Source organism: Nicotiana sylvestris, chromosome 3 (assembly GCF_000393655.2).
Source record: "Nicotiana sylvestris chromosome 3, ASM39365v2, whole genome shotgun sequence".
NCBI lineage: Eukaryota > Viridiplantae > Streptophyta > Magnoliopsida > Solanales > Solanaceae > Nicotiana > Nicotiana sylvestris.
The window spans coordinates 136,474,022-136,497,807 of NC_091059.1; the positions used below are offsets into that span (position 1 = coordinate 136,474,022).

A 23,786-nucleotide genomic window follows, 5' to 3' on the forward strand; every position below is an offset into this window, starting at 1 on the left:
AACTTTAAAGAAAGTAACGGTAAGTGTGATTTGCTACCGAACTTTGTGTTCACTGAAACACTGGGGTTTGAAGTACCACTATACCAGTGTGTAATTCGTTCTATCCCGGAAGGAAATAATTCATAACCTTGAGTACTAGGAGGAGATTAAATTCCTTAAGGTAACACTGTAAATTCAGTGGTCTCGAATTGATTTTTGTTATTTCGTTTACATTTCTGTTTATGTTATTTTATTTTCTCCAGAATTATTTTACAAAAACAGATTACTAACACAATTTAGATAATTTGCATTTATTGTTTAAGAGATTAAAAGGCAACGCTCTAGATGAGCATGTGCAACTACAAAGAAATTAGAGGAGAACTTAGAGTAGAGAGAATAATAGTGTGCTTGGTACGGAGGAATATATTTTTCAAAACATATTGTCTATCACATAAATTAGATCACATATCTTAGTCAAAACTTGTTGTCTATCACAAAAATTAAATCAAATCAATTTGATCATGATCATCATGTCTCCTAGTACAAATATAATCCATTTGGTCCCAAAGCAGCAGGGCAGGTTATATGCGAACATCGTGCCATCAGCGTCCAATATATGATTGTACCCTTAGGCTTGCCTTTGAAGTTGCAACCACTATTTTTAGATCTCTTTTCAAGCTCATATCTACAACAAAACAAATATAGCTGAATTGGGCGGAACGACAAATGTGGTAATTTGTCTAAATTGAGTCGCCTTTTGGAAAAATTATTTTGAGCCCATACGTACAATTAAACATGCACTCCTCCTCTGTGAAGACACTCAAAAATTAAACATCGTCTCTTCCTTACGCCTCTCAAGTTCTTTTGTTTCTATTCCTAATCATACAATAAAATAGTTCCTAGTTAATTATAGATTTTTAGGGATAAGCGAGTTCTATATATATCATTAGAAACAGTGTCCAACAGAATTGTGTGGTTGATATTCTAGGGGCGCTCTATAGCTTAGCGAGTTGCCTTCTAAGACATATCAGAGAAAATGTTGAAATTTTGTGGACAATGAATCCCTTGCAGTGCAAGGCCCCCTTAGTAATAACATCTTAAGCGTACAGAAATATTTTTTCTTGTCTTCAAAGCAAAAACAAAACATATAGCATTTAATCAATTATAAGAGGTGCCTCAAACGTGTACTCTCCTCTCTCCTTCTCCCTTTGAAACAGTTAAATATCTCTATTTACTATAAACTGCTGCGTCCTCTCTCATCTTTGAATAGTTAATTACTTGTAAGGACTCCTCCTTTGAGATTTCTATTGCAGGGATTAAGAAGAAGAATGAAGATAAAATTTCGTCCAGCTCTGAGAAAATATTTTGCATGGAATGGTAAGTTTCTTTTGTTAATTCCGTTTTATTGATTTGTTTCAGCCAGCTTTGTTTGTGAATTCAATTCTACGAAATTGATTGATGTTATGTATCATAAAATCCAAATTATGTATTTGTCAATTGTCGTGCTCGTGTAGTAGACAAAACAGACAGATTAAAAAAACCATGTGAAAACAAAGCTCGTTAACAACTTTGCAAATATCGAGTATAAAAATACGACGATTATACTAATGAATCTTGCTAAAGAAAGAGAAAATCAATGGTCGAGGCAGGGTTGCGATTCTCAATGACAAGAGACGAAGCACGTTTTTTGCATGTTCCCAAATTGTGCCAAAGCTGTCAAAATAACCGTTCTTCGATTTTTACTTTTCTATTATACTCAAAAAAAGATATCTCCTTTTATTTGTTCAGTTTGAAAAATCTAAAGATAACTTATCATTTTATACCTATTTTATCTTGTTATTAATTACTGTTACTTATGTTCCAACATATTATAATTAGGGGTGATATATACTAAAATTATCATATTATTAATTATTTCTTAGAGAATATATCAAGTCAAACATGAACAAGTAAAAATAAATGGAGGGAATAGTAGCCAACAACTCATCCGATAATTTTTACTTTCTGGTCTCTTGGGAGTATCCGTCCAAAAGCACGTGCCTTGTGTTAGTACAATCATTAATCTGGAATTGAGTTTCTAGTTGAGGTTTTTCCTGCTCATAACTCATAAGGTATTTCATTCTACAAATTTTTACACTACTTGAGTAACGTTTCAACTAATCGAATTTGGAATTGAGTTTTCGTGGGATAGTTTGAATTTCACTAACCTCGTGACAAATGCTATATAATAGTGTCTTCTTGCTCTCCTGTTAACTTTGTCATAGAAAAAAAAATATAGAAATTGATTGCTAGTCAATTTTGAATTGGAAATCCAATCCGATTTGGGTTTGTTATGGACCTTTAATAATCTTTATGGGCTTAAAGAACCGAAGGCCCATAGCTTTCCTCTTATTTTGGGCTAAGATTGAGCCTAATGATGAATCTAAAAGTAGGGACATAGCCCATATGGGTAGAGTAGTAGTGCATTCTTTGTGGAAATAAGCCACTTTTAAGTGTGCTATTAAAATATATTCATAGATTATAATGTGTTTAAAGATTTTATCCAATTCGCTCAATCAGGATATGAAGTTTTGAAGGTTAAACCTTAAAGTTCAAACTTCACTATATCGTGTCCTAAAATTTCGAAAATTATATCCAGAAATTTGAATTTTATATCCTAAATTTTAAATTAGTAGTTCAGAAATTCAGAATAGTTAGTCTTGAATTTCAAATAAGCAGCTGAAAAGCTTAGGACACTAAGTCCTGAAATCCAAATTTGCACCTAAAAAATTCAGGATACAAAAATTTAACATATTTAGTCTTGAATTTATGATAAATTAATTAATTTTTAAATATATTATAAATTATAAATATTTTAGATAATAGACTTAAAAGTGGCTATTGGTGCCCTTCGCCCGAGTTCTTTTCCATTATCTCTTTTGTCGCTTTTTCCTTATAATAATGCTGTTTCTCAATTTCAAATGAAAACACATCAACAAGCTGTAATTCAATCTTGAGATTTTAACACTGTTAGTCCCTTTGTAAAGAGTTTTTATATAAATAACATTACTTTTGTTTTATTTTAAAAATAGCACATTAATTTACAGTTAAACACTTTTTATGATCTTTTACATGGCATTTAATTTTTAAAACGTAAAAGCACAATTCAAGGGATTATTGAACCACATTAATTTATTAGAATATTCTCTCTCATCATTAATCTAAACTTGCCATTTTCTTTGAATTTTAATTCTGAATAGGTGCTCTAAGAAAAAGTCCCTTTTTCATTATTCTCTCATACACAATCTAAATCAATCCGCATTTTATAATCTTTTTTTCACTTCCATAAATAATGGGATTTTTACCTTGCTACACTCTATTAAAAACTTATTTATCAATGTTCTTTATGGTTTGTAGTTTCTAATAAATATCCAGGTTTTTCTTACAAATTATGTATATTGCTTCTTAAAAGGCTCTCACCTCATTATTAATGCCTTCAATTAAGGGATTCAATTATATCCTTTCTTTTTTTTCCCTCTCCTCTTCTCTCTCCTTTTTTTACAACCAAATCCCTTCATCTACGCTCAGAATCTCCATCTTCTCTCTTCCTACCATTGCTGATAGCTTTATATTATTAAATCATCAATTGTATCGTTCTTCTGCTGGGAGACCGGACAACACTGAAAATGAAGAAATATTCAGCAATTATATGATAACTGTATCATAATTGTATTTAAATTGTATCAGAGACATCAATACGTAAAACATAATTGTATCATACATGTATCACAATTGTATCTAACTTGTAGATGGTACCCTAATATCCAAAATAATACTTGATACAGTACTAATAAATTAATATATAACTATCATATATTTGTTATACAAACTGTGAAATTCATCACGAACTCACAACTGCTCATAATTAAGATACAAATTTAATATAATCCTGAAAAAATTCTTACACAATTCTGATACAACTTAAAATCAACTCTAAATTTAAATTGATACAATATCATATTATACTTGTATTAGTATTGTATCATGTATTGTTTTTGGTACAAATTATGATACAATTCTAAATTATGATACAATTTTTGATCTTCGTCTTTTTCAAGTTTCAATTTAAAACATCCACCTAGAACCAACCCTAAACTTAAATTGTGATAAAATATTATATTTTAATAGTATTAGTATTGTATCAGAATTGTCTTAGGTATTGATGTATCAAATACAACTCCGATACAATTATGATACATTTATCATACAATCATAATATAATTCCGAAACTTCTTCTTCCTCGAGTTTCAATCTGAAATTCAACCTAAAACCAACTTTAAACTTACACAATCTCCCTTCAAATTAAGATATAAACTCTAAATGATATTTTCAATCGTTATCACAAATTCGTAAAATCCGAATATCTATTTCAAAGTTTCGAACTTTTTTAATGGTATGTCAATGGCAGACCTCTCTACTTGCAGTTTCAGAGATAATGTCGATGGATTTGTCAATAGTAGAAGCTTTTTAATGGTTGTTGGTGGAATTGATTCAGAGAAATATATGATGCTACAATTTTAGAGAGATAATAGTTTGATTTGTATGAGAGAGAGATATTGGTGGATTTGTATGAAGAGAGAATGACTTTTAACTTTTTTTGAAATTAGGAAGAAAATCATGATTTTAGTAGGCTAAAGTTGATAGATGGGGATGAGAGATACGTTACAAATTAATTCCTATATTTAAGGGATCCTTCTTTTACTATATTTTGTACATAATAGTAAATATAGATACACAATGTAATTCTTAAGGAATCTAAAGAAAAGTGGTTAATAAGTTTCTAATATAGTATAGCTAGGTAAAAATCCCAAATAAATACCCACCCAAATATCTTAAAGATACTGAAAAGAGGCAATCGTGGGAACTTCTTGTATTTTGTCCAATGTTTAATTTTATACTGCATAATTTTTTTTTTCTCCAAGATATACCTTTAGTATAATATATTTATTTCATCAATATGTCATATATATTGTTTAATGAAATATATATATGTATATATTGTTTATACGTATATTATACATTGTATATCCATTGTTTAATATTTAATATGTATACTATGTATATAATAGGTATATTTCTTGGATTAGTTTTACAATGAAATGTTATAAGATGTGTGTCTAACAATTATATTGATTGTATAATTAATGCAACAATATTTTTTTCTGGTAGGTTTGAAGACACATACTTATATTATATATAAATAGTTGGTATATTTAATATATTGTATTATTTATGCTACTACAAAGCTAGTCCTTTATGGTTTTTTTTCTTCTAACTTTTGATGATTATCTAAAAGGAAGAAATAATGTTTGTGAAGAGAGAAAATAAGTTAATGAAATGAATGTAGTTAGCATTAATTAACTTTCATATATTTAGGAATTTTTTGGAATGGATGCATCATGTTGATATAGGGATTGAGAATAAAAAGGTTGTTATAGCGAGATTTTAGGCTTAAAAAAATGGGGGTTCCATTTCTGGCAGGAATTTGCTAAGATGGTAATTTTTTCATGGCTACAATTGAAATATTCATTTTATTACTTAAAATCTGCAATTTTGTTTTCTACATTGCCTAGTTACGAAATCTTCTCTAAATTCTTTGTGTTTGCATGCAGAAGCCCAAAGCGAGAAACCAGCCCACGTGGAATTGGACCTCCGAGAGGAATATGCCCATGCCTTTAGAACCGAATCCTACGCTGATTTCTGGACACGTGTCCTTGCTTTAGGTGAAAAAATTACTTCCCCCACCAAAATTGTCGGCTCCACTTCAGCTGCTCGGCTTCCCTCTTACCGGCTTTTCGTGGAGCATCTTTTGGATCCGGATCAACCCACAGTTACTCGGATCCTGGCTTTGATCCAAACCCACCCACAAACTTACTCTCTACTATCCGAGTATTTTTCCCAAACTGCTGAAGCCTCATTACTCTGCAGTGTATTGCTAAAAAAAGTGGAAAGTACACGATCCAAATATAAATCACTTAAATTCACCTTAGACTCTCTCCAGAAAACACCATATTCACATGTGGATCCCATGCCCAAGATCCTGACCCGGTTAGCTAAATTCTGTAACTCCCTTAACCCATTTGTTTCATCTGCATCTTCATCAATCCAATTTCATGCCGTTCAAGCAAACTGCTCTCAGCTGCTAAAACAACTCGAGCTTAGACGAGACAAGACCAGAGCCAAACTACGTCTAATGAACAAACTCAAACGTGGCTCAGCTGTATTTCTCGTGGCTTTAACTGTCTCGCTTACAATAATTGTCGCGACTCATGCACTTGCCTTGCTAGTAGCGGCTCCTATTGTAATGGCGGCTTCATTCCAGTTCGCGTCGAGTAAGAAGCTAGCAAGCTGGTCAGCTCAGCTTGACATAGCTGCAAAAGGGACCTACATTTTGATTAGAGACTTGGATACTATAAGCAGGCTAGTGGGTCGGCTAACTGATGAATTAGAAGATTTACAAGCCATAGTTCGATTTTGGCTCGAGCGAGGTGGAGATCCTGTTCAACTTCAACTTCAAGCCAGTGGGGAAGTAGCGCGCCAATTGAAAAAGAATTATGCAAGCTTTGCGGAGCAATTGGATGAATTAGAAGAACATTTGTACTTGTGCTTCATGACCATCAATAGGGCTAGAAACCTTGTGATTACAGAAATTATGAATTCGGGTCACCCAAATTCAGCCCCATACTTGTTACCCAAAGAATAGCTGTTGGCAATTTAATTTCATGTAGTTTAAAAGAAAAATTGTCATTATGTAAATATTTCATTTTTCCATTCAAATAATATTTAAAAAAAAACAGGACTTGTTTATGCCATTATTAGTGACATGGCTTTTAGGGCATAGACAGTGGTGGATGCAAGGAAATTTATGACTAGCAAATTTAAACATTGGCACCGTAGTGCAAAAGTTTCACATGGTATTACTATTAGCCTATTATGTTTGTCAGGCTTTAGTTGTGGTAGCTAGGTGATTAATGTATTGGATCACTTCAATTTATTCTCTCACAAATTTGAATAGCCGACATTTTTGTTGATCAAGTAAGGTGATTCACTTTCTTTGTTCCAGTTGAAATTTAAGCATTAAAAATATTGATACATAATATTCGCGACTTTGCGGATATTAAAAACTAAGTGACTCGTCTCCTGCTACTGTTTCTTGTCTTGTTGTATGGCGTTTATAGCAGATGATTACTTTTGTTCATTTAGCATATAATTTCAGTTAATCTATATGGTTACCGTATAGCTTATATTAGTTATGCGGGATTATAAGCAAGAGTTATTTATCTTGTCAATAATAATATGAATATTGTTATACGACAAAAAGATTTTACGCGACGAATAATAATATAGGAATGTTATGCCGGCATTATCACTATATAAGCAATTTGTCTCGAAACACTTTTATTCATGTGAGTTATCTGATCCGGATATTATTTTCCCAAGCTGATCAACCAAGCATTATTTTACGTGATATCTTATACCAAGACTATTTTGTCCACGCGCCAGTCATTCGTCACCAAAGTTGCTCGAGAACTAATACTTCTTACGATTTTTTTGGCCGATAACACGATAAAACTTTTTTACATTACAATATAGGAATAAATCAATATACACCACATGAATTATTAAATAAGACGTGAATTACAATCCTCGTTTTGGTTGGGTTTTATTAAAAATACCATATTTGATATATAATTGTATTTTCTTCTCACTTTAAAGTTGCAACCTTAAGTTGGGGACCAATGTCAATTGAATGTTCAAATGGTGTAGCAACAATTACTACTCCTGCCATATTATTCTATACCATTTTTTTTTCTTGGGATAAGCTGGAGCAAGACATATGACAACTGTCATTTTTATTACTTACCGAATGCCAAAGAAAGAGATTTTTTTTATTCTTATACATTATTTTAAATTTTATTATTTTTAATGTTCATATTTAGTTAATTACCCGTTATAAATAAGTTTTGTTTACAAAATATATACAATCCACCTTAAAATGTTCCCAAATTAATTATTTGTTCCTTCAATCAAGGGATTTAGTTACACCCTTTTCCTTTTCTTTTTTCCTAGCCAACATGTGATTTCATCCCCCACCGCTAACACTGCTCCTCTTCATACCAACCCTCGTCTTTTCTTTTCCTCTGTATCGAAAATTTTGGGCTAAGCCATGATATTGTCTTTGGAATGTAATGAACATGGATATTTTAAAAGTATTTGTTAAAATTTGGTAAAACTCCAGCGTTCCATAAAGCGTCAAGGCAAGAAAAATGTTGGCCTTTCATCTCTGACAACATCTTTCGTAACTTTTCATGTTTTTTTTTTCTTTTCAAAAACAAATTTCTTTTTTGTTTTTTTTTCCGACTCAACTTAAATACACTTAAATTAATTAATTGTACGTGATATTCCATTGATAGCAGAGTTATCTAATATAATTATTGATCAGCCATAGGTTCCAATGTAATGAACATGGATATTTTAAAAGTATTTGCTTAACCAACCTTTATCTCTTTTCTAATTATCTCTTCTCTATGATCTGGAGATTTTCCCAGCTATTTCTTGTTGGATCATACTCAATACTTACAGTATACATTTATTTACAACTAATCTACAACTTATCTACAAATTTTATACATTATTTCTACATAGTTAAATACAATTATAATATCATACAACTTAAATACAATTGTTATACAAGTTTTATACAATATGTCTTTTAATTGTTATATAAGTTTTATACAATATGTCTTTTGTATATTTTGTATCTGATTTATACATAGTAAAAATAAATTTCATACAACTAACTATATATTATACAACTTATCTACAATTTTCATACATTATTTCTATCCGGTTAAATACAACTACAATAACATACAACTTAAATACAAATTTTATAGAATATGTCTTTTGTATATATTGTATCTGATCTATACATAGTAAAAATAAATTTCATACAACTAATTATATATTATACAACTTATCTACAATTTTCATACATTATTTCTACCCAGTTATATACAACTACAATATCATACAACTTAAATATAATTTTTATACAATATTGTTCAACTTTCATACAATAGTTAAATAAAAAAAAATATAAACAACAGAATATAATTTTTTTACAATTTTACTACAATTTAGTAAATATAATGTATATCATGTCTTCTTCTTCTTCTTCTTCTTCTTCTTCTTCTTCTAGTTTCAATGTGAAATTCAGCCAAAATCAAGTCTAATCTTCACCCAAACACCCTAAAAATTGAGATATAAACTCCAAACCATATACCCAATTGTTTGCAACAACACCTAATCCAAACAAATAATGGTTTTTAAAAATCCAAATTCGAATTCAAAACTTCAAAGCTTTTTAATGGCTATCAATGGTGGAGTTGCTGTTTTTTTTTTCTTTGCTTTACATTACTGAAATTAGGAATTGAGAGATAGAGAGAGACGTAGAGATAATCCCAATTCTTTGCAACAACACCCAATTCAAACAAATAATATTTTTCGAAAACCCAAATCAAATGAAGGAACACTGCTCCTCTTCACACAAACCCTCATCTTTTCTTTCCCTCTGTATCGAAAATTTTGGGCTAAGCCATGATATTGTCTTTGGAATGTAATGAACAAGGATATTTTAAAAGTATTTGTTAAAATCTGGTAGACTCCAGCGTTCTATAAAGCGTCAAGGCAAGAAAAATGTTGGCCTTTCATCTCTGAAAACATTTTCCGTAACTTTTCAGTAAAAATTTCGTCTGTTTTTTGAAGAAGAAATGAAATAGGCGTTAATGGAGGATTTCTGAGATTTGTAAAGAGAAAATTGTGGGTGAGTGCAAGATACGTGAGTGAGGGAGTTGGGATGTGGAGAGAGAAACGTGGGGAGAGTGGGAATATGCGGTAGAGTTATTTTAGGATACTAATTAATATCATTAATTCCCTTTAAATGTACATAAATGGTAATTGGGTATATAAAATGTAATTATAGTAAAACTTGAGTAGGGAAGGTAATATAGTTTTATATAGTGTATAGGAATGTAAAAATCTCTAAATTAAATGGCATAGAAGAATATTTTTGTATATTTAAGTTATAGTATCCAATTAAAAGAGTCGTGTCCAGCAGTAATAACAAATATCCTAGGAGAAGAGCTTACAATGTTCAAAAAGTGAATTTGTTTCTGAAGTAATTCTTTTTAGTTAAATCTTGAAGTAATTTCTAAGGTAACTTTAAAAATTAGTGCGCCTCGCTAATTTTCCACGTATGTTTTATCCTTTTTTGTATGTGAGCATCTTGTTAGAGTGCCTTCTGCTTCTAATAGACTATGAACTAGATCACAATATTATCAACCAATCGATAAGAAGTCATCTCATTTTTCACCGATTCTAGATAAACACATCGATTTAACTGAAATTTTTTATCTTTATTTTCAATATTGAGGAAGAATTAGTCCTAGGAACTACATATATGATTTTGTTTCTTCATTGTTACTCATTGTTACTAGTTTAGCAAACATGAGTCAAGCAAGGTAGAGAATGTGTACATATATATACACTCACCACATGTCCTTCATGTTGTGTAAGAGTTCTAAGGGGGTTTACAATAAGAGTTAACTTATAGATATTCTACCCATCTGTTATTTTGAACTCCTATAAAAAATTTGGACTATTCTACCCATTATTTTTGGGGTTTGTGTATATTATATTAATTTGAATCGGAGTAAAACCTTAGTATGTGTAAAAATTGCACGGGGCGTCTTATTTGGTCGCCCCCATATAACCTATACCTCTTTTTTAATTTTTTTTTAACTTGTACCCACTTTTTAAATAACTTCAGCTCCCTTTCTCCTCCTCCTCCTCCTCCTCCTCTTTCTTCTTCTTCTGTTGCTGCTGTTGTTGCTGCTATAAAATTTCGGTTCATGTGATGATTGCCATAAGTATGTTTATTAGATTATTTAAAAATAAATTATAAATAATTATGTAAGTTAGTAGACAATAATTTGTGAATATTTCCACGTACGGGAAGTTTAAGGTCACACTTAGTGATTCTTTTCATGATAATTCTGTTCTTTTCACGTTTATTGTTTCCAAAATTTTATGATTTAGATACTATTGGTAATCTGATTATTTTATAGTAGTCTGATTATGACAAAACTAATGAATCTAGGACAAAAAAACTTCAGCTTATTTAGCGCTGGAAGCTTTTACAAATGAACTAAATAACTTCAGCATCTTCTGCTGAAGTTTTTGAAAAAGCTTTATGACAAAAATAATGAATTCAGTCCAAAAAAACTTCAGCTTATTTAGTACTGAATTGTTTTCAAATGAACTAAATAACTTCAGCATCTTCTGCTGAAGTTTTTGAAAAAGCTTAATGATAAAACTAATGAATTCAGGACAAAAAAACTTCAGTTTATTTAGTGCTGAAGTTTTTACAAATGAACTAAATAACTTTAGTATCTTCTGCTGAAGTTTTTGAAAAAGCTTAATGACAAAATTAATGAATCCAGGACAAAAAAACTTCAGCTTATTTAGTGCTGAAGTTTTTACAAATGAATTAAATAACTTCAGCATCACAAAACTTTAGCTACTAGAATGCTTAAGTTCAGCAATTACAAATAAAAACTTCAGTAAATAGAGAACAAAACTTCAGCACTAGAATGCTTAAATTCAGCAATTACAAACAAAAACTTCAGCACACTTGGTTCAGCAATTTTTGCTACTTCAGGCCTGTCTACTAGAATGCTGAAGTTTGCGTGATTGCCTTTACTACTTCAGGCCCGTATGCTAAAGTTACGTGAAAAAGTGGGTACGCTTGCAATTTATTTTACAAAGCGGGTATAAGTTAAAATGTGACCCAAAAGCGGGTATAGATGCAAATGCCCATTAGTATGTGTATGTTTTCACAATCGTTTTTGGTTCATTCTATCTTTGTGAATTTCCTTAGATGTTTTATCGTTTTCTACTCTATACTTGTTCTATTTCTTTGGTTTTCTCTCTCAATTGAGTCCATTACTCAAATGATAACTCAACTATTTAAAATTATGAACTAAAGTTACTTTTTTTTTTAATTTATAATAGAAAAGTCACTCAACTATTCATATTACACACACAAATGATCACTCAATTAGAATTATCAAACTCTTCGGTGGAAAAATGTGACGTGGCAGTCCATGTGATTTTTTTTTTATATTTTGGACCAAATAAAATAATTAACACCCAAATAAAATATACCACCCATATATCCAACCTAACCCGCTAAATAAATCAAACACTAAAATGCATCCCTATTGAGAATGCATCTCTCTTCTCCTAATTATAAAAAGCATCTTTTTTTCATGGCTTCACTCTAGTCCTTAATCTAGCATTCATTATTATTTTATAAAAATTAGAAAAAACCGTGAAAAGAAGAATACAGATCACTCGAGTCCTTGAGAAAGAAGAATATAGTCAGTACTCTAGTCCGTAGTCTCGTACCCATTATTATTATTTTATAAATATAGCGGAAGATCGTGGGTTAACTAGCTCACAATCACACACAAAGCAAATAGAGAAGAAAAATCAACACAAAGATATAACGAGGCTAGGCTAAGCTTAATCCTTGGGGCAGGAGCAGAGAGAGTTTTTCACTATGAATGAGAAGAAAAACATAATACATTCTATAGAATTCCCAACTACAACCTCTATATATAGATCCTAAATAGTCTCAAACCTATAAGAGAAAGGTTTCCCAATTTGACACAATGGTTTTCCTTTCCCAAATCTATTAGAATAATGAGTTTTCCCAACCTATAGGGATTATGGGTTTCTTAACAATACAAGAAAATAATTCAAGCCATAAAATAACAAATCTTCTCCTTGTCTTGAATTCTTTTCATCAAGAGGAACAACGTCTCTCTACGTTGCCCTCAGCCCTTGCGAGTGCTCTACCCATTGCCGCACACATCAACCAAGTCTAGGAAATGCCTAAACTTGTTAAGAGACTCAATCTCTTCAACGATAACACTAATCCATCGATTTGGTTCTGTATCTGTAATAATTTCTAGATAGCTATACATTCAAACGCATAAATGGTCTCTGCAACTGCCAAAGCAAATCCCACAAGATTCGTATATCCAAGAAGATTTCCATCAACTACGTGTCACGATCCAAAATCCAACTAGTCGTGATGACACCTAACCCAACCCTCTAGGTAAGCTAATTAACAATTATCTATTTCCAATAAAATTAATAAAACAATTAAAGGGAAGAAATTGTCTGAAACTTATGCATTTCCCAAAAACTGGCAGTACAAATCATGAGCTTCTAAGAATAGAGTTTACAAAGCTGATATGAAGTAAATACATTTTCTGTTTTGAAAAGTACATAAATAGAGTTTTTATAAATCTAAGGCTATCATGAACAAGAGGCAACTACAACAAGGACGCGGGTACACCTTTAAATCCAGCAACCATCGAACACAGCAACAACAACAACCAAGATTTGCACATAATGTGCAGAAGTGTAGTATCAGTACAACCAACCCCATGTACTGGTAAGTAAGAAACCTAACCTTAGGTTGAAAGTAGTAACGAGCAGAAACATAGGTCGGGTCCAACACGATTAATCAACATCAGTTCATAACAATGTGCGAGCACGTAACTTTTTCCCGAGTAATAATACTCCTACAAAAGTCACAAATGGATTTTCTTTTAAGTGTTTGTATTTTTTTTAGAATTTATAGTAATTGTTTGTTGAATGTTTGCATTTAGTTACATTTTTGTGCATATTTAATATTTTAAAAATCATGAAAAATACCCTAAAAATATTCAAATTTCATGCATTATATTTTTAGGTTGATATTTGCATTTTAGGCTTAAGTTGTTAGTTAATTGCATTACTAAACAAAATCACAAATATGGGTCATTTTACATAATTAGCTTTAGTTTTAATTGCAAATTGGTAATTTTTCTTCCATTAGTTTTAGGTTAATTAATTATTTTAATGCTAGAAATAGATATTTATTTTTATTCTACATAGTAGATTTTATTTAGGATTTAGTTTAAGTTTTAATTTAATTTATAAGTTAAGGGAAAAAGAAAGAAAAAAATCAAGAAAAGGGAGAAGGGTTGTCTCCACGTTTGGGCCCAATTTTCCCATAGCCCAATTTTGTTTCAACTAGCCCCAGCCCAATCCCCATACCCGGTCCAGCCCCTCACTTAATAAAACAACGCCATTTTGAGGTGTTCAATCTTAACCGTTGATCTTCCTTGATCGAATGGCCCAGAACTAACTTTCATCTCCCATATAAGTGTCCAAACCCCACCCCCAAACCCTAGAGATCCCCACTCTTCTCCTACTCTCTCACTTGAACCCTAACACTAGCCGCCCTAATGTTCTCTACCAAACCCCACCGGTGGCCACCACTCAAACTTCTCCAAACCTACTTAAAATCACACCCCATAACCCCGTCTTCTTCCTCATCTCATATCTTGACTTAGTTCCTTCCAAAACACCCCGAAAATCCCGGAATTCCAGATCTAAGAAACAACCAGATTGTTTAAATCTTTGGGCCCGTTATTTCCTCAGCGCTTGAGTTTAAGGGGTTCACTTATGTTGTTTTCTTGGCTGTTCGGACTCTCATGAGTCTTTTTTTCCAAGAAAATTCGGTCAAAACTCCATGCAAGGCCGGATTCCCTGGAGGAAAAGACCCTTGAATGGTCGATTGGCGTAGAGTAGGACATCGTAGGCTGTTTCACACGTTCTTCACCCATGAACAGTAAAAGATTTTTCACCACTGCTTTTCTTCGTCTTTCCTATTTGAGTCAGTAATTCATACCCTCTTTAGTTTGTTAGTTTACTTGTTTTTCAGTCATTCATTTTTATCCTCTAGTCATATTTAATTAGGTTTGTTCTAGTTTATTAATTTGGTTAATTAAAGCATACTTAGATTAAGTAGTAAATCGTTGGCTACCTCAGTAATTAGTTGTTTGATGAATTTGAAATCATTTGATAAGTTTACTTGCCTAATTGATTGATTGGTTATAAATTAGATTTTGAGTATGATCGTCAGCTTATTGCTGGTTTTAGTTCATTAATTCTAGTTTGATTCTGTTTGGTATCAATTGAAAATTTGAGGGGTTAATGGGGTCATAACAGAACCTTAAGGGGGTCAATTGGAAACTGAAAAATGAGGATTTCAGATAAGGCATTAGGAAGTTTTTAGATTTTGGACAGCTGTCCAAATTTGTTAATGAAAAAATGCTGAAATTGAAAAGAAATGGACAGCTGTTGTCACGACCCCAAATACCCCGATCGTGATGGCGCCTATTGCAATACTAGGCAAGCCAACCCAATATTTAACCATATTGAATTCTTTTTATAAAACCATTTTTCTAAAACCGATTAAGTCTCAAATTCTTCATATGAAATGTATAAATCAACAAATATATGCGGAAACCAGTAAAAAATATAAGAACACAACCCGAATCCAGTGTCACTAGTCATGAGCCTCTAAATACAACCAAAACACTGTCTAGATAGTACAATATGAGTCTGAAATACAAAATACTAAGATAGGAAGGAGGAAGGCAGGGCTGCGAATGCCGTGCAACTACCTTGCGATCTCCGGTGAAACCCTAAAGGTGCTGGAAGCTCTCACTCTGATGCTCGGGCACCTGGATCTGCACACAAGGTGCATTGAATAATGTGAGTAAGCCAACTCAGTAAGTAACTAAAGTAAATAAGGTCTGAGTGCAGTGACGAACATTTAAAATCATAAAAAGGAATCTTAATAGGAATGTCAAGTCAAAATCAACAGTTCAATAGCCAGTTATCTTGTAAAACTCCAGTTTCAGTTAAAATACTTTGAAAACGTTTATTCAACATTTTTCCAATAGAGGCTCAGCATAAAAAGAAGAGTGAAAGCAACAAAAGTCATAAACAAGCCCCTCGGGCAAGGTATCACTCATAAATATAGCCTCTCAGTCACTCGTGACTCAACTCTCGTCAAACAGTACTCACACTCAGCACTCCGGCTCAATAATATCTCATAATAATAATAATAATAATCATAATAACCGCTGTGGCATGCAGTCCTATCCATAATTTATAGTCGACTACGCTCACTGGGGGTGTACAGACTCCGGAGAGGCTCATACAACCCAAGCGTCATATTGCTGCGGCGCACAACCCGATCCAACATATATTGTTGCGGCATGCATCCCGATCCATAATAGGTATGAAATCTTCACCATTAGGTCCTAAACCTCTCTCAGTCATTAACTTTACGGCCATTCGGGCATATCAGTGAAAAAAATCAGGGAACTCAGCCCAAACAACTTTCATATAATAAGAAATAGAGTGGTGAAACTGGTTTTAAACAAATAATAGGTAAAACATGACTGATGATATGCTTTCAAATCAAATAGAGTGAGGAAAGTAGTAAAAATAAACCTAAGGGTCTAAACAGGTCGACATAAGGCCCTAAACACGGCGTACAACCCAACATATAGTATCAATCTCTAAAATACGGGATATCATAAGATTTCAAATCAAATACGTGGCTTAATAGTCGCTACGGGATAGACCAAGTCATAATCCCTACCGGTGCACGCCCACATGCTCGTCACCTAGCATGTGTGTCGCCTCATTTATCAAAACAATACGAAATACCAGGGTTTCATACCCTCAGATCCAGATTTACAATGGTTACTTACCTCAAACTGGATGAAAATACTACTCCGCGACGCCCTTGCCTCTCGACTCGGCCTCAACTCGCGTCGAATTTATCCAAAATCAGAATCATAACATCAATATATTCTAAGGGAACGAAGCCCATGCGAAAATAATCAAATTATATAAAAAATCCCGAAATTGGTCATACCCGACCCCGGGCCCACGTCTCGGAATTCGATAAAATCACATCAATAGAATCTTTATCCTCCCACGAGCCTATTCATACCAAAAGCATCAAAATCGGATCTCAAATGGCCCATCAAATCCCCACTCAAAGCTCTCCAATATCAAGCCCTAATCACTCAATTTTCTTCCTTAATTTCCACTAATACCATGATTAAACAATGGAAAAACGGTCATAAACATAAGTATTGAAGCTTAGGTAGCTTACCCAACTGATAAATCCTCGATTTCCCCTTGAAAATCACTGCCCTAGCTCACTTCCCGTCTTCAAAAATGGAGAACTTAGCAAAAATTCGCGAAGGAAACCTTATATACTTTCTGACCTAGGGATTTCGAACCTGAGGTCCTTTTTCCGTTCCTGCGGTACCGCTTATGCGATTTTCACTTAAGTTCCAGGGACCGCATCTGCGCCTTTCCTTCTGCACATGCGGTCTCGCAGGTGCGCTCAAGCTCTCGCACCTACGACTTCTGGTCCTCTAGCCGCTGGCCGCTTCTGCGGCTTCCTCAACGATTTTGCGATCAAGCACCTGTGGTCCCCAATCCGCAGGTGCGGCTATGACAGGGGCAGCAACTTCAGCTGCTGTTTTCCAAAGCCAAACTTTTCAAAAATCTTTTGAATCCATCCTGAGGCCCTCGGGTCCTCGACCAAAGATACGACCAAGACACATAACACTATTCAAACTTATACCAATCTTCGAAATACTTAAAACATCATCAAATCATCAAAACACCCTTGGATTCAAGCCTAAGGTTCCCAAAACTTCCAAATTTCGCTTTTGATCAAAAAGTCTATCAAACCTTGCCCGAATGATCTAAAATTTTGCACATACATCACAAATGACACAACGGACCTACTCCAATTTCCAAAATTCCATTTCAACCCTATATCAAAATTTCCACTACCAACCGGAAAGCGCTAAAATTCCAATTTTGCAAATTCAAGACTAAATCTACCACGGACCTCCAAAACATATTCTAATCATGCTCCTAAGTCCCAAATCACCTCACGAAGCTATCTAAATGATGAAAACCAAATTCTGAGGTCCTTTACTCACACGTCAACTTCCGATTGACTTTTCCAACAAAAGGCCAACTTAAGAGACTAAGTGTCTTATTTCTCTACCAAACCACTCCAAACCCAGACTAATCAATACGATAACACATAATACAGCTGAACAAGGCATAAAAAGAAGAAATTGGGGAAATGGAGCGGTAATTCATGAAATGACCGGCTGAGTCGTTACATCCTCCCTCTCTTAAACAAACGTTCGTCCTCGAACTAGTCAAGAAACATACCTGAAGCCTCAAATAGGTGAGGATATCTGCTCCATATATCCGGCTCGGTCTCCCAGGTATCCTCCTCCACGGGCCGACCTCTCTACTGCACTTTCGCTGAAGCTATATCCTTTGATCTCAACTTTCAAACCTGACGCTCCAAAATAGCCACTGACTCCATATCATAAGTCAAATCTTCCTCTAACTGAACCGTGCTAAAATACAAAACATGAGATGAATCGCCGATATAATTTTGGAGCATAGAAACATGAAATATCGGGTGCACACTCGATAAATTGGGTGGAAAAGCAAGCTCATAAGCCACCTCCCCAAACTCCGAAGCACCTCAAAAGGCCCAATGAACCGAGGACTCAATTTACCCTTCTTCCCAAATCTCCTAACACCCTTCATGGGTGAAACCTTCAGTGAACCTTCTCCCCAACTATGTAAGACACATCACGGACCTTCCTGTTAGCATAACTCTTTTGTCTCGACTGCGTTGTACGAAGCTGCTCTTGAAATACCTTCACCTTATCTAAGGCATCCTGCACCAAGTCTGTACCCAAAAACCTAGCCTCACCCGGCTCACACCAACCAATTAGAGATCTACACCGTCTCCCATACAAAGCCTCATAAGGAGCCATCTGAATACTCGACTGATAACAGTTGTTATATGCAAACTCCGCGAGCAATAGAAACTGATCCCATGACCCTCCAAAATCAATGACACAACGCGCAACATGTCCTCCAGTATCTGAATAGTGCACTCGAACTGTCCGTCCATATGAGAGTGAAAAGCTATGGTCAACTCAACCTGAGTACCCAACTATCGCTACACGGCCCTCCAAAACTATGAAGTAAACTGAGTTCCTCTATCTGAAATGATGGAAACTGGGATACCATGCAAACGAACAACCTCTCGGATATAGATCTTTTCCAGCTGCTCTGAAGAGTAGGTAGTACACACAGGAATGAAGTGCGCGGACTTGGTCAGCCGATCCACCATCACCCAAATAGCATTGAACTTCTTCAAAGTCTGTGGGAGCCCAACTACAAAGTCTATGGTGATCCGCTCCCACTTCCACTCTGGAATCTCTATATGTTGAAGCAAGCCACTCGGTCTCTGATGCTCATATTTCACCTGCTGACAATTGAGACACCGAGCTACAAATCCCATAATATTCATCTTCATTCTTCTCCACCAATAATGCTGTCTTAAATCCTGATACATCTTCGTGGCACCCGAATGGATAGAATACCGCGAGGTATGGGCCTCCTCTAAGATCAACTCCCCAAGCCCATCCACATTGGGCACACATATCTGACCCTGCATCCTCAATACCCTATCATCACTACTAGTCACATCTCTGGCATCGTCGTGCTGAACTCTGTCCTTAAGGACAAGCAAATCAGGATCATCATACTGGCGCTCTCTGATGCAATAAAATAAAGAAGACCGAGAAATCACACAAGCCAATACCTGACTAGGCTCCGAAATATCCAACCTCACGAACCGATTGGCCAAAGCCTGAACATCAACTGCAAGAGGTCTCTCCCCAACAGGAATATACGCCAAACTCCCCATACTTACCGCCTTCCTACTCAAGGTATCGGCCACCACATTGGTTCCTAGATGGTACAAGATCATAATATCATAATCCTTTAGCAGCTCCAACCATCTCTGTTGCCTCAAATTAAGATCCTTCTGCTTGAACAAGTGCTGGAGGCTACGATGATCAGTAAACACCTCACAAGACACACCATATAGATAATGCCTCTAAATCCTCAATGCGTGAATAATGGTAGCCAACTCCAAATCATGAACATGGTAGCTCTTCTCATGGGGCTTCAACTGACGAGAAGCATAAGCAATAACTCTACCCTCCTACATCAACACACACCCGATACCAACTCTCGAAGCATCACAATACACGGTATATGAACCTGAAGCTGATGGCAAAACTAATACTGGAGCTGTGGTCAAGGCAGTCTTGAGCTTCTGAAAGCTCGCCTCACACTCATCCGACAACATGAATAAAGCACCCTTTTGAGTCAATTTGGTCAAGGGTGATGCAATGAATGAAAATCCCTGAACAAACCGACGGTAATAACCCGCCAAACCAAGAAAGCTGCAAATCTCTGTGGCTGAGGATGGTCTGGGCTAACTCTGAACCGCCTCTATGTTCTTCGGATCAACCTGAATACCTTCACTGGACACCACGTGCCCCAAGAAAGCCACTGAACTGAGCCAAAACTCACACTTGGAGAACTTTGCATAAAGCTTCTCCTCCTTCAATCTCTGCAGCCCAACTTTCAAATTCTCCGCGTGCTCCTCCTGAATACGTGAGTACACCAGAATATCATCAATGAATACAATCATGAACGAGTCAAGATAAGGCCGAAACATGCTATTCATGAAATGCATGAATGCGGCTGGGGCATTGGTCAGCCCAAAAGACATCACAAGGAACTCATAATGACCATAACGGGTCCTGAAAGCTGTCTTAAGAATATTCAAGTCTCTGATCTTCAACTGGTGATACCTTGATCAGAGATCAATCTTGGAGAACACTCTCGCTCCTTGAAGCTAGTCAAATAAATCATCAATGCGAGGCAAAATATACTTGTTCTTGATTGTAACTTTGTTAAACTGCCTGTAATTAATGCACATCCTCATCGTGCCATCCTTCTTCTTCACAAATAGGACAGGCGCACCCCAAGGCGAGACACTAGGCCGAATAAACCCCTTATCAAGGAGTTCCTAAACCTGATCCTTTAATTTTTTCAACTCCACCGGTGCCATACGATATGGTGGAATAGAAATGGGTTGAGTGTCCGGTACCAAATCAATACCAAAGTCAATATCCCTGTCCGGGGGCATGCCCGACAGGTCCGCAGGAAACATATCGGGAAAATCCCTCACAACAGGAATAGAATCAATACTAGGAGTCTCTACACTGACATCCCTTACAAAGGCTAAGTATGAAAGATAACCTTTCCCAACCATCCGCTGGGCCTTCAGAAATGAAATCATCCTACTGGGGACAAAATCAGTCGAACCTTGTCACTTAATCCGTGGCACACCGGGCATAACCAACGTCACTATCTTAGCATGACAGTCCAATATAGCACGACACGGAGAAAATCAATCCATGCCCAATATCATGTCAAAGTCCACCATACAAAGCAACAATAGGTCTACTCGAGTCTCCAAACCCCCAATAGTCACCACACACAACTGGTATACACGGTCCACAACTATAGTATTGCCCATCGGAGTAGATATATGAATAGATGAGATAAGAGACTCATGGGGCATATCCAAATATTGAGCAAAGTATGATGACACATATGAAAAAGTAGAACCAGGATCAAATAATACAGAGGAATCTCTGTGGCAGACTGAGACAATACATGTAATCACAACATCTAAGGCAATTACATCTAGTCTGGCCGAGAGTGCATAGAAACGGGCCTGACCACCACCTGATCGACCTCCCCTCTGGGGCGACCCCTAGCTGACTAACCTCCAACCCTAGCTGCCTGAGCGGGTGGTGAAGTAATTGGAGCTGAAGTCGAGGGCTGACCCCTATACTGAGACGAACCCTATAGAAGACGAGGACAATGCCTCCTCATATGCCCAAACTCTCCACACTCGTAACAACTCCCTGGTGCGGGGAATGGGGATTGAAGGGAATCCGTGGCATCAGAATGACCAATAGAAGGACCTGACATAGAAGAACCCTGAACCGATGGACTTTGGATTGGTAGGGCACTGAGTGATGAATGACCCTGATGTGAGCTGTGAGAACCATGACCTGATGATGCCCACGATGAACTGGGTGAGCTAACTAAGCATGTCTGAATGGACCACCCCTGCCGTACTGAAACTGACCTCTCGAATGAGCTCCACCAAAATTGCCAGTTCCCTGAGGCCTCTTGGCCTCCCTCTCATCTCGCTCCTGGCGACGAACTGACTCAATCTTGCCGGCAATGTCAACCATCTCCTCAAAAGTAGCACCTTAAACCATCTGCCTAGTCATGAGAATCCGAAGCTAATAGGTGAGGCCATCAATGAACCTTCGAATCCTCTCTCTATTAGTAGGAACCAACCAAACAACATGACGAACTAACTCGGAGAACCTCATTTCATACTACATCACAGTCATATCTCCCTGACACAACTGCTCGAACTGCCTACGTAACTCATCTCTGCGGGATTGTGGCACATACTTCTCCAAAAAAGAGAACGGAGAACTACTGCCAGGTAAGGGGTGCTGCATCAACAAGCCTACGCTTCTCATAAGCCTCCCACCAAGTAAAGGTAGCTCTAGAAAACTGAAAAGTAGTAAATGCTACACCGCTGGTTTCCAGAATACCCGCTGTATAAAGAATCCTCTAGCACTTATCCAAGAAACCCTGGGCATCCTCGCCCTCTTTACCATTGAAAGTCGGAGGCTGAAGTCTACCAAACCTCTCCAATCGACGCTGCTCGTCGTCAGGCATAACTGGTACCCCATAATCTTGGGTTGGTGCAACCGACTAGGCTGGAGGTGCCCCCGATGTCTGAAGTACCTGCACAACCTGCTCAGGTATGTGAGCAACAGAGTCTGAGTGCCTCCCCCGACCTGAGAAGCAGCTGCGGCCGTAGTAACTGAGACCGCTTAAGCCAAGCTAGTGCACACTGTTAAAATCTGGGCTAGGGCCTCCTGAAGGCTTGGAATCACAATAGGCACAATCGGTGCCTAAGCTGGTGATGCTGGAGCATCCACAACTGGGACCTGATCCAGAGCTGGGGCGACTGGTGGATCTATAGGTGCTGCCCTAGCTGCTGTGCGGGCTACACCCCTGACCCTACCACGGCCTCGACTGCGTCCTCGGCCTCTAGGGGCCCTAACTGGTGGTCGTCCATTCTGACCGGTAGCACATGTCCTCACCATCTGTGAGAGAATAGAATAATAGAAGTTTAGTACTAGAATCAACAGATTCGCATGACAGGAATTCCAAAAAATGTGAAGTTTTTCCTAAAGGTTCTGTAGCCTCCCGAGGATAAGTACAGATGCCTCCGTACCGATCCGCGAGACTCTACTAAACCGGCTCACGACATGTGAGACCTATGTAACCTAGGCTCTGATACCAACTTGTCACGACCCCAAATACCCCGGTCGTGATGGCGCCTATCATAGTACTAGGAAAGCCAACCCAATATTTAACCACATTGAATTCTTTTTATGCGAAAATATATGAAATATAGGAAAGCCAACTCGATTAAGTCTCAAATTCTTCATATGAAGTATAAATCAATAGAAATATGCAGAAACTAGTACAAAATCTAAGAACACAGCCCGAATTCGATGTCACTACTCATGAACTTCTAAATACAACCAAAACACTATCTAGATAGTACAATATGAGTCTGCAATACAAAATACTAAGATAGGAAGGAGGAAGGTAGAGCTACGAATGCCGTGTAGCTACATTGCGATCTCTGGTGAAACCCTAAGAGTGCTGGAAGCTCTCACTCAGATGCTCGGGCACCCAGATCTACACAGAAGGTGCAGGGAGTAACGTGAGTATGCCAACTTAGTAAGTAAATAAAG

At 36.2% G+C, this 23,786-nt stretch overlaps 1 protein-coding gene across 2 annotated transcripts; it reads left to right on the forward strand.

Annotated features, from left to right (window-relative positions):
* The first annotated feature begins 1,201 nt into the window (after nt 1-1,201).
* On the forward strand, nt 1,202-6,903 carry LOC104246629 (UPF0496 protein At3g49070). Of its 2 annotated transcripts, none has more exons than XM_009802491.2 (2): nt 1,202-1,356; nt 5,631-6,903. In XM_009802491.2, exons 1-2 carry the CDS (start codon nt 1,308-1,310, stop codon nt 6,719-6,721), a joined length of 1,140 nt encoding a protein of 379 aa, XP_009800793.1. In that variant the 5' UTR covers nt 1,202-1,307; the 3' UTR covers nt 6,722-6,903. The 2 variants fall into 2 exon arrangements, with proteins under 2 accessions (XP_009800793.1, XP_009800794.1); XM_009802492.2 differs by having other exon boundaries at nt 5,634-6,903.
* Nucleotides 6,904-23,786: the final 16,883 nt, after the last annotated feature.

Coding starts and splice junctions, on each gene's coding strand:
- LOC104246629 (XM_009802491.2), top strand. CDS start 1,308: ATGAAGATAAAATTTCGTCCAGCTCTGAGAAAATATTTTGCATGGAAT. Junction 1,357..5,630: donor AAAATATTTTGCATGGAATG/GTAAGTTTCTTT, acceptor GTTTGCATGCAG/AAGCCCAAAGCGAGAAACCA.